At 42.9% G+C, this 21,200-nt stretch overlaps 1 protein-coding gene across 8 annotated transcripts in view; it reads right to left on the bottom strand.

The window, feature by feature from the left end:
• Positions 1-21,200, bottom strand: part of MAPKAP1 (MAPK associated protein 1) — a 231,108-nt gene that overhangs the window by 57,984 nt on the left and 151,924 nt on the right. For 6 of the 8 annotated variants that reach the window (XM_027104862.1, XM_027104865.1, XM_027104866.1 and 3 more), the window contains one exon: positions 2,183-2,290. The exons of the other annotated variants lie outside the window; for them this stretch is intronic. In XM_027104862.1, the coding sequence (XP_026960663.1) occupies positions 2,183-2,290 (108 nt within the window). The remainder of the gene's footprint in view (positions 1-2,182; positions 2,291-21,200) is intronic. 8 annotated transcript variants of the gene reach the window in all.

Genomic DNA, 21,200 nt, shown 5'->3' with positions numbered 1-21,200 from the left:
TTGTTTTTATAATTTACTTCCACTTTACAAAGACTAGTTTCAACAGTCTATTGATTCCAAACCATGGACTGCCTGGCACACTTTGTAAATGCTGGTACGGTCTTCTTCCACTAACAAAGTGATTTTGACTCAAAGGCAAGCACTGAAAGTATCTTGCAAATCCTTTAAGATGGGGATGCTGAGGCTGACAGAGGTCATACAACTTAATTAAGACTATGCTCGTACTTAGAAGTGGAGTGACAACAAGAGCTCAGATTTCAAATCTTTATCCACCAATCCTCATAGCTTCTCTTTCCTAGTATAAGAACCTTATCTTAAAAGAAAAAAGAAATGAAACTAAACAAACCTAGGACACATCTAATTTGGAATCACAGTATACTGTGAAATACTATGCAGCAGTTAAAAAAGAAAGAGGTAAATCTATATACGGAATAATATATGGATTGATATAGAATATGGAGTACTCTCTATGTCACATAGTGTTACAATGATAAAAGAAAAATGTAGAACACTGATGACAGTTTGCTACCATTTTGTTTTTAAAAGGAGGGAAGGGCTTCCCTGGTGGCGCAGTGGTTAAGAATCCGCCTGCCAATGCAGGGGACAAGGGTTCAAGCCCTGGTCCGGGAAGTTCCCACATGCCGTGGAGCAATGAAGCCCGTGCACCACAACTACTGAGCCTGAGCTCTAGAGCCCGCGAGCCACAACTACGGAAGCCCGCGTGCCTAGAGCCCATGCTCTGCAACAAGAGAAGCCAACGCATTGAGAAGCCCAGGCACTGCAACGAAGAGTAGGCCCCTCTCGCCGCAACTAGAGAAAGCACACACGCAGCAAGGAAGACCCAACGCAGCCAAAAATAAATAAAATAAATTAATTAATTAAATAAAAAAAATAAAAGGAGGGAAATACGTGTGTGTATATATATGTCTTTGTGTGGGTACATTCATATACATATACAGAATATGCTTGCATGTGCTTAGATGATCCCTGCAAAGACACCAAAATCACTGGGAACAACTGTTGTCTCCGGGAGAGGAATTAGGGGAGAGATGAGAGGCTAAAAGTTTTCACTTTAGATACTTTGTTATCTGAAATTTTTTTGCATGTGTAAGTGTTATATATCCAAAATATATACCAAGATCCTAACAAATAACATTTTATCTTATTCGTATAACATGGAGTCAACATGAAACATTTTGAAACAGAATCTACTAGAGTTACTATACGCAGGACAAGGCCCGTAGTGGGTGATGAGAGAATATTTGCTAAATTAATGAATGTCAACCTGGTATGGGATACCCTCAAAGACTTGAAAATCTAGTGTGAGAGACAGACATCAATCAATCATTGGGAAAAATAAATAATTATAAACAGAAATACATGCAATGAAAAAAAAGTACTATGCTCTATGATGGAATATAACAGGGGACCCAAATGAGGAACGGGTCAGGTTTAGGCAATGAGGGGACAGGGAGATCACAGGTGGCCTCTGTCGAGGTGACATTTAAACTGAGAAGAAGGATAAAAAAGTTAACCAGAGTAGGGGAAAGTGTTCCACACAGAAGAAACTGCCTGCCTAAAAGCCCTGAAGCAGGAATGATGGAGAGTCGGCTGTTGTGATCACAGTTTTCACATGTCACTCGCCCCTTAAGTCAACAGGAGTGTAGAGGAGAGGAATGGCTAAAATTCATAAGTCTGAAACTCTAAAGAGTGAATGAAAGAAATTAACTGAACTTTTAAAGAAGCTTTCTGCATAGCACTAGGAACTACTACATTGCCTCCAGCCAAGAGTATGAAAATGGCCAGAATTTTCTAAAACCTGATGACCGAACAGTGATACTGACAGGGCCAGTTGCTTTATATACAATATAGCCTTTGCCACAGAAAAGGCCTCATATTTCTAAACTGTTTCCAGGACTGTTCCTAACTTAGGATGATAAAGTTTAACAGATAAATATTAATCACAGAGGGCTAAACAGGATGCAGACCATTTCCCAAAAAGCATGAAATCAATCATTTCACTCTGGGATACAATTCTGGCATGAAGGCTGATGTCTGCCTTGGAAAACAAAGTCACCTCAAATCAGCCTAGGGAGGCCAGACCAGTGAGTATTCCCAAATACAGGACTTTTAAGCATGTTGCAACGGACAAAGCAGGCACGGAGCGAGGAGGCCAACGTACTGTTCTCGCGGACCAGACAGAACTCCCAGGCGCTCTGGCTCTCCAAAGTGCTCTCCAGGTCCACAGCGACATTGGGCTCGCTCTGCTTCTCCAGGCGGTACTGAGGGCCTGGAAGATCAAAGGGGCAGGAGGAGGGGAGGCAGTCTGAAACAGTGAATTTAACATTGGAAAAACACCACACCCCAGTGAAAAGCTGATAAAACATGAGGAAAACACTGAAGTCTGTTTGGGGTCTCCCAATCCAAGAGGGAAGAGTTTGAGTTTTTTTTCCACATGGCTTCACACACTTGTCTGTTCTATTATCAGGTCTATTTTTACTCAGTTCTCCCCAAAACAGGATGAGAGATAGAAAGCTTTTGAGTCAGACTGACTTGGAATCACAATGTGGCTACGATGGTTTCCCAGATATGAGCAGGTACCCTACCTTCTCTGAATCTCTGTTTCCTAATATGTAATGTGCGAATACTTATACCCTGAAGGATTATTGTGAAGATCAGAGATGCTACAGGAAAAATGCTTACGTAGTAATGTACCTGCCTCATAGGAGGCAGTCCTACAAAACTATTTATTAATAATTATTATATGATAATGAATAATCAATTATAAGCAGGAATAAGGTATGTTTAGAACTCGAATATAATGACAGTCCAAAAATGCAAAAAAAATTCTAAAACGTAGATGGGGTTAAAAAATAAATTCCAGGTTTTTGGGTTATGATGACAGAAGGACAAGTGGCTGCTGATTCGTGTTTTTGTTGAAATATTTATGAAAACACAAGAGGCAGAGGTTCAATAATACTGAAAACCAGGAATATCAGTTACCCTGCATCACAAAGGGATTCTGGCAGATCTTAAAACACTGGGGCATTTTATACATTTATTCATGTATTTCTTTGTAAAGCCAAATGACAAATCTTGTTCTTCTCAGATAACACCTAACGGGGTCCAATGATCGGATTCAAAAGACTGCTCCTGTTGTTAATGGTTACTGAAAGATTAGAGGTGTAAGAAACTGGCTTATTATTTTGACTATGAAAGGCCTGCTTGGTCAGACAGCAGAGGTGTGAGAGATCTGATGAAGCATCAGAGGCCTTACAGGGATTCCAGGTGGAACACATATTTTTAGATGTGTTCCTCAGCTGTCCTCAACTTGTTGATTATTTACATCCAACACTTCTCCTTCATCAGTCTGAGGCATTTCACTCATCTCAAGTCATTCTCCTCCCCCACATTCTAAGTTCATCTGCAGCATTGTAGAGTTTCAGTTCACTTTCATGGTATATTTGATCCTTCCTCTAATTGGTATTTCATTAGCATTTCTGCCAATTATCAGAGTTCTTACATACATTCAGTCCTTTTTACACTACTTACAGGTTTTAAACCTTCACTAAGTTAACAATGCTCAAGACACATACAACTATTTAAGGTAATACATGCTCAGAAGTCTACACAATTCTTATAAACTCTAATACACTGTATTCAGGTCAAGAAGGTATTGTAGTTCAACATTATACATAGTTCAATTTTTTTTTTTTTTGCGGTACGCGGGCCTCTCACTGTTGTGGCCTCTCCCGTTGAGGAGCACAGGCTCCGGACGCACAGGCTCAGCGGCCACGGCTCACGGGCCCAGCTGCTCCGTGGCATGTGGGATCTTCCCGGACTGGGGCACGAACCCGTGTCCCCTGCATCGGCAGGCGGACTCTCAACCACTGCGCCACCAGGGAAGCCCCCATAGTTCAATTTTAATTTCAAAAATATTAAGCAAATAAAGTTATGGAAATACAGATAATTCTTATTCTCCACTACCCATCACCTGTCAGTGCCGACATCTGTCAATTACCAAGCATGCTTGCTGCTCATCACTGGATGCTTTCATATTCACTGGTGGAAATAATCACCGAAAAGTCATGCCCAGCTGAACTTTAAGAAAACAGAGCTGGTGAGAGATTCCTATGATCCCTCCCCCAACAGCTCTGCCCACCCCCCCTCCCTAACACCCACCTTTCACAGCTGTGGGCAGCCCATTAGAGAGAAGAGAACCACCCCTGAACCCAGAGAGCTGCTTTCTAAAACACTGGCCTGTTAATCTCCAACTGTCCCACCCCTAGATCTCCCAGCAACATAGCATATATACGCACTGATATCCACTCCTATGACTTTACAGTGAAATCTGGGTACAAAGTTTACCTACAATAATTCATTTTTTAATGATAGTCAAAATTTGGGAATAACCTAGATCTAACAACAGGGAAACTGATTAAACAAAATATTGTGAAATACCATGGAGATATTAAAAGTGATGCTGCAAAAGTATTTGATTTTATCGAACACATTTATAATATGCTACTTTATGAAAATAGCAAATTATAACACAATATGTGTAAGATGATTGTAATTATGAAAAATATATGTAAAGTCATGGCGGGGGGTGGGGTACATACTGGAAGGTTATTTCCAGAATGTGAATAGTAGTTACACTGGATACTGGGATAATGAATGTTTTTATTTTTCCTTAGTGTTTTCCTGTATTTTTCAAATTTCCTATAATTACTTAAATAAAGGCTACCTTTATAATTTTTTTTCCCGTTGGCCGTGCCGCGGCTTAGTTTCCTGACCAGGGATCGAACCAGAGTCCACGGCAGTGAAAGCCTGCGTCGTAACTACTGGACCGCCAGGGAACTCTTTTTTCACTTTTATAATTTTTAAAACATCATATATACTTATAAGCCCTCCAATTTCTTACTGTGTCATTTTTCTGAGGATACTGTAATTACCACACCCTGTGGCATCTCCAATGGGTCTTTCATTTGCAATAGTTTAATCAAAACTAGACATCATCTGTTTATGTAGATCAATAGTTTCATCTTAAGTAACCCTGTAATCTCTCTAGGCACAGTATATATAGGGTTTTGGGCATCTAGAGCTGTTCGCCTACCTGACAACTGGATGGTAAGCAAGTCACCCCTTTCCTGATTCAGGGAGCCAAGGCCTGGCCACATCAAGGTGTATTTCAGGCTGGTCTCCTTTGTACTCTTTTTCCTTTTGGTCCCTGTAGCTGTCTGGGAGACGTGGATGGGGGAAACCAGAGGAGGCAGGGAGTACTAGGAAGGGCCCCTTATCCCTAAACACAAGTCCCCGCATCACTCTCTAAGCCACAAATGCCACCATTCCATATTCACTTTCTTATTTCTTGGGTTTTGTAGATATTTCTTTTCTTTTTTTGGGGGGGACTATAATATTATTTATTTACTTATTTTGATTTTATTTTATATTGGAGCAGAGTTGATTTACATGTTGTGTTAGTTTCAGGTGTACAACAAAGTGATTCAGTTATACATATACATGTGTCTGTTCTTTTTCAGATTCTTTTCCCACATAGGTTCCCATAGAGTACTGAGTAGAGTTCCCTGTGCTATACAGTAGATTCTTGTTGATTATCTATTTTATATATGGCAGTGTGTATATGTCAATGTAGATATTTCTACTAAAATAGTTTGTTTCCTAAAAGTAGCTTTAGGACTTTCTCCTTGAAGCCAAGTATTATTAGGCTTCATTATATTCATTATATTATGATAACTCTCAATTACTGCATGACCATTATATGCAAGCATGCTGCATATGTTAGCTTACTGAATCCTCACAGCAACTCTTAGAGGCAGATATTATTATCCTCATTTGACAGATTGAGACCCTGAAGGTTGGCAGGGTGAAGTAACTAGCCTAAGATCACACAGGTAGGAAGCAGGAGGGGAAAATGAAACCCAAGGGTCTTTGGCCCTACAGCCTATGTATTTTGAAGGTTTCTTCCTTTTACAAACTGTAAATTACAGACTAATTATAAAAAGCCATAGTTTGTACCTTAAGTATATATATTTTTTGTAGATTCATGGATTCACCTGGGTTCTAAATTACTTAACTTGTGGTTTCTATACATTCATTTCTATGATAAATGATCTGAAATAATTTCTTTTAATGAAATCCACACATGCTAAATATCCCATGCTATGGCTGTATCCTGGTTCCTTATGAAGACAGGATCACCTTATCTTTCCATCCATCCAGGAAGACTCTCTCCCCGTCTTTCAGAATATTCCTATGCATGCCCAGTTTTTTAAGTAACAGGTTCCACATCATCTTCCACTCTCGGGACTCCATGGTCTTCCATAAAAGCTAAGGAACAACTTGGAAACCCACTTCTAAACTTAGCAAAGGACGGATGGGTCTTAACTTTGGGGAAGGCAGGGTAGTTAAGCTATAGATGAGACTTGAGATCTAGACCCAAACAGAAAACTGCCTATTGCAAATCTCAATTTCTCTCCTAATTCTTGCCCAAACGCTGGATAAGATATTTCACAGAGAAAGACTATTTTGCACGTTTTCCCCTGGAAAGGCCAGATTGATAACTTTAGGTCACACTGTGCAACGAGAGGCAGGGTATATATTAGAAGCGATACAGCCTGATGATTAAGGGCATGCACTTGGGGCCAAATTGCCTCAGTCTAGTCCTGGCTGAGAAACTTAGCCGTATGACTTTGGGCCAACTTACTTAACCTCTCTGTTTCATCTATAAAATGGGGCTAATAATAGCACCTAGTTTATAGGCCTGTCTGAGGATTCAATAAGTTAACAGTTGTAAAGCAATTAGAACATTAATAGTGTTATTTAAGTGTCAGCCGCCATCATCATCATCACCATAAGCCATATCATCAGACTTTTATATGAGATCATAACAGAACAGGGCCTACTATGTGCCAGGTACTACGTTAGGCCTTTTATAAAGATCGTCTCATTTACTCTTCGTCATCTTAGGATGTAAAGAGTATGAATCCCATTTTACAGAGGAAGAAACCATGACTAACAGAGGCTAAATAACTTGCTCAATGTCCCACAGGAAGTGGTGGATCTAGGATTCATGCCTAGGACTGCCCAGGCCTACAGTCTACATATTAAATACCACAGTGGCTCACTCATAAGTTCTTAATATATGTCTGTTGATGACAATCAAGATTATGACAACCCAGACCTACTATATATCAGACAATAGTTTCTAGCAAATGCTAATTTAATTTTCAGGCAGCTGGCACAGGAGGAGAGAAAAGCAGCAGCCAAAAGCCATTTTATAGAGACAAGCTGTGAGGTCAGTTTCTATTAACATACTTTTGCCAAAGAGATGATCATATAAAAATATAAGAGGCTCTTTCACACCAAATAGGACACAGTTCTCAAGGCAACATCCTCCCTTCGGAAAGAGTTTTTAAAATGTCACAGCTGCACATGGAGCTACACACCCTCTCCTTCACAGCAGAGGAGAACATAAAAGGAAGATTCTGGGAAGCGGTTACTCTGCAGCAACAAGAAAACCTGCTTGGGCATTCCGATGATGTATTTATTGCAGTAAAACCACATCACCGAATGGTCTAGGAACAAAATACTGCTCTGGGCACTTTGGGAGGGTTCCAAGTTATAATACCCAGGCAGGAGTTTTATGGGATTTTGTAAACCTGAGGCAAACATCTTAACACCTAAGTTTCAAAGAAAATCTGTAGTATCTGTTGGATGGTGGATACACGCTCAGTTCAGCTTCCTCGATCTCTTTAATCCTTGACTGAAACATAAAAGCATGTGGCATGCCATTCTTTAACAGCAGAGAGCCAGCTGACAGTTGAAATCTAACGGGAAGGAAGGGCAAAAGCCTAAAGAGAGAGAAGCCATACGCCCCTATCACTCTGCATCTTATTTCTAAAGGCCCATGGGAGAAACCTCCTTCAGACCTCCCTATCTGGAAAAGCTGTACTTCCTCAGAGCAACTAGCTTGTTCTGTACCTTTAGACAGTTTAACATAAATCTTGTAACTAACTGATACTGTTTTCCTTTCTCCTTTGCCCAGGAGGAAGCTCAGCACTAAATGTGTGATGACTGGACACTCATTTCTGTGTCAGTTAATCCTCTGGACCTTTATTTCCATTTTCTTTCAAGTAGTTTTTCAATTCATTCATTTTTTATCCCATCAATGTATTCCAACTGCTTTTCGTATTGAAGTGGGATATAAACAAATTAAACTATCATTATTATTGCTGAGCATGCGAACAAGTTGGAGGACCACCTATCTGGAAAATGATAAAGGAAAAGGCTGAACACTTTCATGAATATACCTTCACGTCGACTGTTTTCCATTCGCCAGCTTAAAGAGCTGCTTTAATCTGAAAGAGCTGCTTGTAGCCAGAAAAAGTATGAGCAAATAAGAGGAAAAGCTGGGTTTTGAGTAGAAAACTCCTCTGTCTGCACCCTCTCACTATGCATTCTGGGGAAGTTACTCAATCTCTGCGTATTTTCTCATCTGTAAAATGAGAATAACACAACTTCCTTGAGAAGGAAGGAGCAGGAACCGCTGTGGTGAGGCTTAGGTGAATGCCTAACCTCAGAGTCATAAGAGGCTAACAGCCCCGTTAAGGGAAGATACACAGTGGCAGGGAACGCTGGCACCAGAGCAGACGTCCGTACCCTTTCTCACGTGTGTCCAAGGTAGGAGTGTGGGGTAGGAGGGCATGCAGATCTATTTAAACAATCTTGCTTTTAAGTTATAAGCAGCATTTAAGATCGGAACTTGTTCAGCAGCCAGAATTCCTAAAGTTCCTTAGTCTCTCTGGTCCTACGAATACAGGCTAAAAATGGTGAGTAAATGTCAGAACCCACTGAACAAACCACGGCAGCACAGATGTCAAAAGATTTGTGGTGTTACGATGTCATCCATACATTCATCTAACAAACATTTTAGGAGCATCAACAATGTCCCAGACACAGAGATGAATAATCAATGATTCCTGACCTCAAGCAGGCTGGGGGAGTTGGCAAGACACACGCGAGCAGATGAAATTGTCAAAGAGCCCCAGTCAGTGCTCTTCCCCAGGCAAGGACAAGGTGCTGTGGGAATACAGAAGAGGGGACAATGAACTTCTTCTCTGAGGGGGAGACATCTGAACTGAGTCTTGAAGGAGGACCGGGAGCCGGGAGAGGGCAGGGGAAGTAGTGCATTCCTATAGAGGGAACAGAATGTGCAAAGGCAAGGAGGTACTGAAGAGCCCACGTGGACCAAGGGAAACTCCGCGTGCAAAGGGCCTAGGCTCTGTGGGGTTTCAAGGGGAAGCTGGCGCTGGGATGCTTGGCCCAGACTGTTGGTCAAAGTCTAGATTCTCTCTTATAAGCAACAGATGCTCACAGAGCAGGGGAGTGACACAATCAGCTTTATACTTTGGTACACTTCTCCTGGCGGCACTGCCAACAACGGGCTTGAGGAGACTGGTGGCAGGGAGGCCCGCTTGGCAGGCCATACCAAGACTTGTCTGCTCTATGGCAGGGGCCGGCTGAGTCCCAAGTCCCTCACTGAGCCAACGCCAAAGCCATCACCGACAAGCTGACGCCGTCAATATCAGAGCTCAGCCCTAACGTCAGCTACGCTAAAATGTTCGCATCTAGTGTCAGCTCCATCACTGATAGCTCTTCCTCTAGCGGTGACTGTAATCATTTTCTGTTTGATCTTAATACAAGCACCGAATCATATTCAAGTGATAACCACTAGTAGCTTATACTCCCGCCCAGGCTTGGACTGGACAATTTGGAATTTAAATAATAGAAAAGAACATGCTGACATGACAGTAAGGTCACACTTTATCCTCCTCTAAGCCAATATATAATTTGCTCTCAGTCAAACAGCCAAATATAATCAAATTAAATACCATTCCTATTACAAAAGAAGAAAGACCAAGGCTGTTCCAATAAACCAATTCTCCTGCCTAGTTAAACTGCAAAACCTTCAGGAAAGGTTTTGAAAGCATGACCCATCAGTTCTAATTTTTAAAACTTATCCTTTCAGTCAAGACTAGAAAAAGGCCCATTCCAACTTTTATCTTTACTACAAAGTGCTGTTATCTTGGCCTGATGTCAGGAGCTCTATCTCTCTTTCTGCTGACAAGCAGAGAGGAGAAAGATAAGATTGGAAACGAATCTCACTTCTCTGAGTAAATAAATAATCAATACTCATCTAAATGTAAATGAGAAGGCAGCCCCCTCTGATAAGAGCACTCTTATCAGAGAGCCAATTTTCTTCAGACGTTTGGCCTCAACCAAATCACCATCATTCAGCCCCAGCCTAATGGCAAAAAATCGTAACTAAATTGAACCGATCACCAGAGATCAACTAAGTTCGGCCCTGGCCACTTCAGGTTCAAATGTTTGGGAATGCAATTTTGCCCCCATTAACTTTCAATAGCAATGAAGAACAGACTGGTCAAGGGGTCAGTTTGTGCAATAAACAAACCCCAGAAAGGGGGCCGGCCAGAGAAGATGAGCAGGAGTGGGTTTAAGTGTTTAAACAATGTTACAACTGGAGCCAACCCCAAAACTGTGAAGAGAAGGCTGCTTCTATGGGGTGGGGAGACAGCATTCTTTCCTTTTATCAAAGGCTTGGTTGAAACTGAGGAGACAATGATGATTAAACTTTATTAAAGCAAATGTAAACAAAGAAAAAGAGATATTAAGAAGCTACAGAAGCTAAAAATAACCTAAGGTTGGAATGATCAATTTCCTCCAACTAATTTGTATCAGACTTACATCTGACCCAGCAGTGCTGCACTGACCTGATTTTACTGAAATAGGACGCCGTCTGCAAGACAAATCACTTTAAAACCACTGCACTGGGGTTTCCATTTCTTTGCTGCAAGACTCAATTCACTGCTGATGAGAGTATTGGGGAAATTATGACCATTATTGATAGGACAGCAAAACCATTTTTACACAGTAGTCTTCAAGTCGACAGAAAGCTTGCACCGGACCATTAATGAAGGTGTCAGCTAGAATCAGAAATTAAAGACAAAGGCTGGGAAAGGACTAATTTTTAGAGCACGTTTAAGGACACCATATACACAGAAGCGGCAGCCATTCATCCTCTTAGGAGTAACAGAGCCTAAACAAGCATCAGCTGAGGAGCAGGCGGCTCTGCCTACAATTAGGGAAAGGAAATGCTTCTTTTCTTTTCTGCCTGGCCCTGGAGTTCTAAGAGCACAGGCTCTCAGCATTATCAGCTTCAAATCTTTACCAGCCAAAGGAGGACATGTCCGGTATGAGGCAGAACTATTCAAAGTGTAACCATCTTGATATATCTGGTTTTGTGATTAGCAGTAATCTTTTACCAAGATGTCTGCACGACTACTTGTATTTCCCAGCCAAAAAATTCCTGTATATCCTGGCTCCTCCAGTACCTCTTCAGAGCAGTTCCTCAGAACTATCTGAGAGGCTGTCTCCCAGGGGAGAGAGTAAGGTCCCCAAATAAAACTGAAACTCACTGCTCAAAACAAAAACAGACAAAAAGTGTAACCACCTCTGTTCCTGCTGTGAGTATCTAATCCTAGAAGGTGGACATGTGGTGGTTTAAGTGTGGGTTTTGGAGTTAGAAAGACTTGGGTTAAAATCCTGGCTCTCTTACAAAAGCTCTGTGACACTGGGCAAGTTAGTTGATCTAAACCTTCGTGGAGTAATTGCAAAGATTATGCAGAACACAATGCCTAGGACATAATAAGCAGTCAATAAATGCCAGCTGTATACTACTATGCAAATTTTAACCAAATCACCAATTTGCCCTTTTAGAAAATAACAACAGTGACTGACATTGAGGACTTCCTTGGCCCTTAGCAAGTCCTTTACATGCATTAGCTTTCCAAATCATAAAACAATGAGGTAGGCCCTATTCTAATCCCCATATTACAGAGGAGGAAAAAACACTGTGGCCAAGTCACGTGTCCACAGCGAGGCCAGAAGAATCCAGGTGTGTGATTCCAGTGCCTGTGCTCTTAACCACACTGCTATGCTGTGTTCCAGAAAGAGCATTCTATAATCTTCTTGATCTCTGGGTTAAAAAAAACAATTGTAAGGTTGAGATCATTTATCAATTCAGAAAGGAGTGAAGATGTTGGGTGGGAAACTAGGAGGAAGAGAGGGTGGGTAGCTGGTCTCACATGAGGGGGTTGAAACTGAGAGCCCCTCAGTCCCCATGGCGGGCACCTGTCTGCCAAGCGCTTCAAGTGAACGCCATCCGCTTGCCTGATTTTGTCGCGGGGAGAGGGGGCCTTTTTCTAAGTTAAATGATTTACAGAGTTACTGCCTCAATCCACAGTTCTGAAAGTGTGATTTCTTTAGGGTTTAACTATACCCATTTCTAGTCTTGTTACAACTTTTTTATTGCGATAGAAAACATTTACTGGAAATATGTTACTGCTATTACCAGGTCATAAAATAAAAAGAAAAATAGTTTATGTATTGCCATCATTTCCAATCATCAATCAGAAAGTGCCAAGAGGGGTAAAGGAAAGGGCGTACAGCTGAGATTTCCTTCTTTGTGCAGGAGAAAATGCAGGAGCATCATAATTCTTTAGAACAAATTTCTTCTTGAACATCCAGCCTTGCAGAAGGGCTCCTGGGAGGAGTCGGGAGGCACACCTTTGGCCATCTCCCTCCTCTCTGCAGCCCTGTCTGACTCCCTGTCAGAATCAAGAGCTCTTTCACCCCAACCTCCTTCGGGCCGTGTTCCTCTCAGTGCCCGGAGCAGGCTGGATTAGAAGCACTGCTGTCTATTTTTCGTTGTTCTCCCCCGGCCTCCCAATCAGGGCACTCTTGAAGATGGGGGTGGAGGGGCTTTTTAAAAAACCTAACTCTACTCCCAGAGCTCCAGCACAGCAACAGATTCTTTGTACATGCTTAATAATCTCTGTTAAATAGAATGACTTCAACAAGGTGGCATTTAAAATTGAACAACCTTGACCAATGAAGGACTCTAGCCTAAGAAACATTACTCCAAGCACACAATGATGTATGTTCAAAGATGTTCACTGCAGCACTGTTTCAATAGTAAAAAGTGCACACGATCTAAATATCCTCCAGTAGGAAACTATCAAATAAATATGGTGTATCTGTACACTGGGATGCTATGGAGCTGTTAAAAAAATTAAGCTAAGTTAATAAGACATGGGAAGATTTCTATGATACATTATGAAATTTAAAAAGATATGGAATGTATAGTATATATTCCATTTTAATAAAGTAAAACCCCAGCTATATATGTGCATTTATATCTGTGTGTGCATGTAAATTTGTTGAAAACACACACACACACACACACACACACACACGCACGCACAATCTGGAAGGATATGAACCAAACTGCTCTCACGGTTATTCTGTTACCGTAGAATTACCTTGGGTGCAGGATGCAGCAGTAACAAAGATGAAGGCTTTCACTTTTTTTTTTTTACTTTATAGACTTCTATCTTGTTTGGCTTTTTGACAGTGGGCATATGATTAGCATTACTACTGTCATTAAAAATCCAATTTTAAAAAATGAGGTTGAACAATCTTAGAGATGATTCCAGCAGGATCAGACTAGGGACTGTGGCCCCTGGAGCCTCCTCCCAGATCATGTGGGCTCAGTGGCTGCTGGGGAGACACCTAAACAGTTTGGGAGCCAGGGACTAAAATGGCAGAGAGCCTGTTTAGGAGTTCCCGTGGTCCTAAGTCAAGCCACGGAGTGGACCACAGAGGTTTCCAGAGCTGCTCAAAGGAGCTGGGCAGCAAAGGTGAAGATGACTGGAGCATCTGGGGCTGGGCTGCTGGTGCCCAGAGGCCATTCACAGAGAGAGCCAATGACCACAGACCAAGGGTCAGATTGCCCACCTAGTCTGGACAGCTATGCCTGCCCTGTCCTCCTCATGGATTCTGGATGGTACTGTGGAAAACAAGAGTGATCCCATACTGTCTCTGTCTGGCCTCCTCAACCTCCCTCTACAGCAGTCCTGATGCCTTCCTCCATTCAGGCTTTGAGACAAGAGGTGGTGTGTCAGCAGTCCATCCCTGCAGCCCAGGTGTTGGGAGAAGGTCTGATATGATTCCTGCCCTAGGCTCAATATTGTGTGTGTGTTTGTGTGTATGTGTGTCTAGGGAGTCCTCTGCAACCTCTGCTGACCCCACAACATTTGAGAGGGTATGGTGTAAGGGTTATAAGCTAGACTGCTTGGGTTTGAATTCTCAGCTCTACCACTTACTGGCTGTGTGACCCTGGGCAATTCACTTAACCTTTCTGTGCCTTACTTTCACATCTGTAAAAGAGGGATAATAACAGAACCTACCTCTTAGAGTTGTTCCAAAGATCCAATAAGTCATGCGTCTAGGTTGCTGCCTCTGCCTTCTAAGCAGCACTGGCGGGGGTGGGGGCGGGCGGGCAGGGGTGCTTCTAGTTCTCCAGAAGGGGGCTGGAACCTCTAAAGGTCTGCCACATTGGTCTCATCTCCCTCTTCTCCACCTCCCACCTAATGACATAATAATCCAGAAATATCCTCCAAAACTATGTCATTTCAACCCTCTGTCTGGAATAATCTTCCCTCTACTTCAGTTTTCTAGCACTCATTCTCTCCTTGAGGAGTCAAAACTCTGCTCAGGTGCCACTGCCTCGGGACTCCTCTGTGCTACTCATACTAAAAAGAGCTCTGCGTGGGCCTGTTTCTTGTACTTGCTGCATCCAAGTTGAGGGTGGGAGCACATTTTCGTATCCCTGCATTCCTAGGATGGCCACGGTACAAGGGCTGTTAGTGAATATTTGGTAACTAGCCTGAAGCCCAGCCTGCTTGCCTACCCTCCTGATCATCTCTTGCTCCTAAGCTCTACCTCCATCTGACTCCAAATGTCCCCTCTGTCTGGATACTCCCAATAGTGCCCCAAATCTGACTGGGTTTCCTGGGGATGGGTGGAGCTAGTGTGGATCAAGCTTTGGACACTGGCTGGAGAATGGAAGACCCCCACTGACATGCGCCAGTCTCGCCTCCCAATCAGGCCATTCCCTTACCCAGGCCCGTCTTCTCCAGCCACAGCAACCTGTCCTAACATGCTTCCTACCAGAGTGATCTGAGCTACCACACACAAGCCTAAATGGAACACGTTAACATCAGAACGAGAAGAGGTAAAGCCTGGGCAACCTAAAACTTCAGAACTTGGAAAAGGCTGGAAGCCACTGGAAAGGAGACTCTCTTACACCAGCTCAGGCGGGGAGGGTGCTGGAAGGGCCAGACGCTTCACCACCCTGAGGAGTGCTAACAGTGCATAACCTGTCACCATCTAGCTGGTGTGGATGCACTTCCCTTTGGAGAAAGGAGTCCAGATATTACTTGTAAAAAAGAAATATTTTTTTCTTCCTTCAAATCCAGATATCACTTGTTAGAGAGAATGGAAATCTTTAACACTGTCCCTTAGCATCCAATTTTTCAATCCAATCTGTTTCTCTTAACTTGAGTCACTGTGACATTACCGAATTTTACATAGTTATCTGTTGCTCTGTAAAGAAATACAGATGGTTTTTGTGGAAATAAACAGTCATTTATTTTAAACAATTGTAAAATAGTTTATGGAAACAAGTGGGGTAATGCATTCAAATAAATGCCAAAACTGGTTGATGGGGAGCCAGGGTGCTAAATCACACTGCTGAGGAATTCAGCTGTGGGGAGCAGACAGTAAATCCAGAGTGACAGGATTTCCCGTGATGGCAAAGGTTTCTGACACCCAGCCCAGTACTCAAAAACCACAGCAGTTCAAACCCATTGTCCTTAACACAGCCTTGACAGCAGCGAAATTAGTGAATTTAGTCACAAGCACCTAAGAACGAAAACAAAAGGAACGAACAAAAAGGAGACTTCATTCGTCCGCAGCCCTTTCTGAGTTATATAAAGCAGTGACTCCAACCTGAGTCAATGGAGAGCAAGCTTAGGGCCAACTGTTTTCAGTCGTCAGACTTTGTTATGATACAGTGGAATCTGAAGGCTTCCCTTCAAATCTGCTTACGCCAGAGACTGGCTTGGGTAAATAATACCCTCTCTGAACCTCAGTCTCCTCCTCTGTAAAATGAGGATGATAGTTGTATGTACTTGACAGGCCGCTGAGCAGATGCAGTGAGGCCCCAGGAGTGACAGCATTCTGTAAACAAAGCTGGTGCCAGCTGCCCTGGTGGAAGGGGCTCCTAGCCCTGGGCAGGACAGCAGGCCTCCACCACGCCCCAAGGAAGCACCACTGACAGTGAATGGCTTGAGCCTGCCTTGTGGGAAGGGAAAGAACTCCAAGCACTTTTTTGCTTCTAATTTTATAGGACAATCAACTATAAACTTGTTAACCTTCCCTTCTCAAACCTTTTCCTTGTACCTGCGTTTCCAGTGATGACACGAGTCTCCCAATGAATTAACTCAGTTGTTCATCAAACACCTACCAAACTCCTACCACGTGCCACACCCTGAGCTAGACGCTACAGATGCAAAGATGAGTAACACTGACTCTGGCCTTTGAGGATTCTGCACAGTGAACAAGGCCTCCCAAGTTTGGAGTACTTCTTAACCAGCCTTCCTCCTTGTTGCTGACATTAGGTCAGCCCCCAAGTTCTGCAGACACTACCCACTCACCAAGTCTCCCTGGCATGCTTATCACCCAGCCCACAGTGACGGTCTCCCACCCTGCCTCCTGGCCTCCAGCCATCCATTCCCCACCCTATAGTCAGAGGGTGCTCTCTGGAGTCAAACTCTGAAGGTTTATCACTTCCGGGCTTCCAATCCTTTCACAAGCTCCCCACGGCCAACTCCTCACCCTGCTCTCCAAACAGTCTATCCATCTTACTTTCCTGTTCCCCTATGTCCTCTGTGATCCAGCCAAACTGGTCTCCTCACTATCTGGTGCACACACTCTGTGGTCTCCCACCTCCACGTCACTGCTGTGTGTTCCCTGTGCCCACACCGCCTGCTCCTCCAGTCTGTCAAATCCACATCCCTCCTCTACGGTTATTCCCCAAGTCTAATCTGGCCTCCACAATGGGCAAAAAGTTGTACCACTTAACATTCCTCTCACCTGTGGGCTCTGCTCTAGGGCAAGAGGATTTCTGCAATTCCAGGCCAACCAAAGTCAAGGCTTCCTTTTTTTTTACTCTAGCCTTGGCCTTCCTGTTTCATTCAGGTAACTGCCCTTGATCCTGGCCCAGCACTGCCCAGGACCCTGTCCCCAGGCCTGGTGTCCTGCTAGGTTCTCAGTGTGCCTCTCTGAAAATCCTGCCCGCCCAGATGCCACCCACCTGCTTGGATTTCCTTGTTCATATATTACACATGTAATTTATCTGAATTCAACCACATGTGCTTGATAAAAATAAGGGGAAAAAGAGGTGGAGACATGACCAAGACAACACCTGAAATAGTTTGGAGAATTCCACTTGCCGTGACTCAATGAGGCCCAGGAGAGTGAGTGTGAGGTAACAGTCTTATTCATCTTTGCAACTACGAGACTTGGTAAATGTGTGATGAATGACTAACTGAATTAACCAGGTGGATGGTGGTGTCTCAGTTTTCCAGTTCCTCTTACAGTGTGAGCATCTTTCTGTGCCAAGTTTGATTTTAGTATTTATATATATGTACTTTTAGTTTTCATCTGTTCTAATGCTAGTGAAAAAAGCTAGCTGTGTTGGATTTAATGAGAAAAATCACAGCACTTTGGCCTCTGACAGCTTTTTTTGTGTGTGTGTGGTACGCGGGCCTCTCCTGTTGCGGAGCACAGGCTCCAGACGCACAGGCTCAGCGGCCATGGCTCACGGGCCCAGCCGCTCTGCGGCATGTGGGATCTTCCTGGACCGGGGCACGAACCCGTGTCCCATGCATCGGCAGGCGGACTCTCAACCACTGCGCCACCAGGGAAGCCCTGACAGCCATTTTTAAGAATTTTCTTTCCTAGAGGCAATTTTGACAACAGGAATTTTGCTCACTTGTTGCCTCTGTGACTTGACCCTCTCAGGACATGGCTCTGTACTGCTGTCCCTGGATGCTGAGAGTGTCGTCTCCTTCCCTGGTCCTTGCTGCCTGCAGTTCCCCCTCAGTCTTTGTGGTCCTTGGCTATGGATTGCCCATCTGCCCTGCTCCCTGTTTCGGGGAGTCAGACCCTTCAGAGATCGGTTCCACCTGCCAACCCAGCTCCTCTCTGCCTGTCCACCTTCCTTCTAACCACCACTGTACCAACTAGGGCTGTGCTTCAAGTCAGGACACAAGCCTTAGTTAAGCATTTTTCTTATTGCTAGTACCCTGTCTGGCTCCATAATACCCAAGTGGGCTCTTGCCTCAATACCTTCCACTGGATTGGTAGGACCTTAATGGCAGGGTTCAAATCCCAGCTCCACCAAGCTTTAAGATCTTGGGATATATAAATACCCAATGGAATACTACTCAGCCATAAAAAAGATGAAACCCTGCCTTTTGCAACAACATGGATGGACCTTGAGGGTATCACGCTAAGTGAAATAAGTCAGACGGAGAAAGACAAATACCATACGATTTCACTCATACATGGAATTTAAAAACAAACAAACAGAATAATAAAATAAATGAACAAACCAAACAAAAACACATAGACACAGAGAACAGAATAGGAGTTACCAGAGGGGAAGGGGGGTGGGGAGGGTGAAACAGGTAAAGAGAGTCAACCGTATGGTGATGAATGGAAACTAAATTTCTGGTGGGGAGCTCGCTGTAGGGTATATGGAAGTAGAAATATAATGTTGTACACAAACTTATATAATGTTATAAACCAATGTTACCTTGATAAAAAAAATAAATCTTAAAGAAAAAAGACCTTGGGAAATTACTCAAGCACTCTAGGCACTGTTTCTTTATCTCTAAATTGGAGATAATGATAATTACTAACTCATGAAGTTGTTTTATAGATTGAGATAATAATGTATGTAAAGCACTTAGCCTGGCACATAGTAAGTGCTCAATAAATGGCAACTATTTATTACTATATTAATACAATTTTGCACACTTTACCATGTCAATTCTGAAGCCATCAAACAGGTAAGAAGCTGAATTATACATCCTCAAAGCCAATTGTGACTTATAACCTAAGATGTTAAAATATGCTTCTCCTTGTGCTAAAACACACAAAACAAAAAGGCAAATGCAATGGAAAAGATGGCAGTAGAGGAGGTAGAGGAGTCGTGGCTGCCAGCCATTTCCTTTCTGGGAGTTTTCCCTTTTGTTAGATCTATTATCTTGGAGCTGGGCTGCCCTGCTGGCTTTCCATTTGCCTTGCTAATAACAGTAAATCCAGCAACTTCCACTGCAGCTCCTGTCTCCTTCAGCTGACTCTGAGGCCAATCAGCATTTCCTCTCTGCTCAAGTCTGATGTTCCCTGGGAAGTCCTGCTGAAGACAAAATTTATGACCAAAGTTTCTCCAGCTTTTAACCCTTCTGCCTATCCAGACCCAGATGCAAAGCGCTCCAGAGGAATGCTAGGTCATTCCTACATGTGCATGCCCATGTTCTCACTGATGCTTTGCTTCTCTGACAAGGGGCCTCAGACCCCTGGAAAAGCTCAAATGAGCAGCTGCGCAGACAGATGCACACATTCTGGGCCATACCTAATGTGGACTAAATTTGAGCTGGTTCTTTAGCAGCTAGAGTCTCTGCTGAACCAGGACTCAAAGCAGTCATATGCATTAAAAAATAGCGTTATATTACAAAATTTTGAGTATGACTGGGTCTCATAACAGTGAAATTGAAGGGAGGGGACAGGACTAATATTTACTGAGTAATAAATAACAGCTAAGTGCTCGGTGTTCGACATGGATCTCTAATTCTCACAACAATGCCATGAAGAAGATACTATTATTATTCTCATTTATAGATGAGGAAAATGAGGTTCAAACAAGCTAAGAAACTCACCAAAGAGCTAGAAAGAGTAACAGGAGCAAGAGTGGATCCAGGGAGGTGTTTCTAGAACCCAGGTATTAAGCTTCAGTTAAGACTACCAACCAGCAGCCTGTGATCTAGTTGTGACCTATTTTATTAAAGAGCAAACTAAAGCAAAGGAGCTCAGAATGGGAGAATGACATGACCACGGTCACCCAACTAGTAGTGATAGGGCCAGCTTTAAGCCAATAAAGGAAGCCTTCTCCTGTGTTCTACAACAGCCGTGCCCTGAAATAAATCCTCCAAGGGCTGCAGAGGAGGAGAGAGAACTGCTTCAGGATTTTGGGAGACAACGGGGTGGCACTCCACAATCTCTTCAGCTGGAGAGAGAACAATGGCTGTCAGCCGAGGCTCCAGCTCACAGGCAAAGGCAGCAGTGGTGCAGCGGCCCCACCAGGCCCTTATGGACCTGGCACGAAGAAGGGTCTCATTACAGGGTTTTCATTTTAAGTAAGTTCGAGCCTTCTGGGACAGCTACATTCTAGCTCAATGGGCTTTTCTACGACCTCTTTTCCACCTCTCCACAGAAGTTAGATGATACACTTAACCAGATTAGTAGATTCAGTAAACTAATTTTTGTCTCAATTTAAAAAAAGAAAAGAAAAAAAGTGTCAACATGTACATGTGACAGCTGTTTGGGACTCTAATGTTATGGAAAAGCAGCTGTTTTCATTTATATCTGAGATACTAGTCATTCTTAGAATGGGACAGAGTACTCAGCTAATAGCTTGTGCTTTAACCTATGGAAAATACAGGTCACAGAGACAAAATATGTTGGCAAAATCACAATATAATGGTTATACTCATATAACATTTTGGTCTTAAAAGGTTTGGAAATGTTTATAAGGGGAAGCAAATATTTAATAACGATGTTCTCATAGAAAACTGACATCCAATACAATGAAATGGATTGTGGCTTTTAGGAGAAAGGAAGTTTCCAAATAGAGAAAGTCCATGTAGGTAAAGGGAAGAAAGAGAAAGCTTTCTAAGCTCTAGAATTTGAAAGTAAGCTGTCTTCTGTTTACAAATTTTAAAAACTATTCTTACTCTTATCAAAGTAACCTGTATCTACAGTTTTATAGTTATAAGTCCTATAATAAAAACCAGTTAATTCCCTGCCCATCCCCAAGTTCTTCCTTACTGGTAGTTAGTTTAAACTTTTTTGGCTGTTTCTTCTGGTACTCACTTTCACATTCTTTTTTTTTTTTTTTTTTTTTTTTT

This window comes from Aethalodelphis obliquidens, unplaced genomic scaffold, assembly GCF_003676395.1.
Source record: "Aethalodelphis obliquidens isolate GAN/ISIS:26980383/991018 unplaced genomic scaffold, ASM367639v1 scaffold7, whole genome shotgun sequence".
Classification (NCBI taxonomy): domain Eukaryota; kingdom Metazoa; phylum Chordata; class Mammalia; order Artiodactyla; family Delphinidae; genus Aethalodelphis; species Aethalodelphis obliquidens.
The sequence above is the reverse complement of the archived record's forward strand: the minus strand, read 5'-3'. Positions and strand labels throughout refer to the sequence as shown.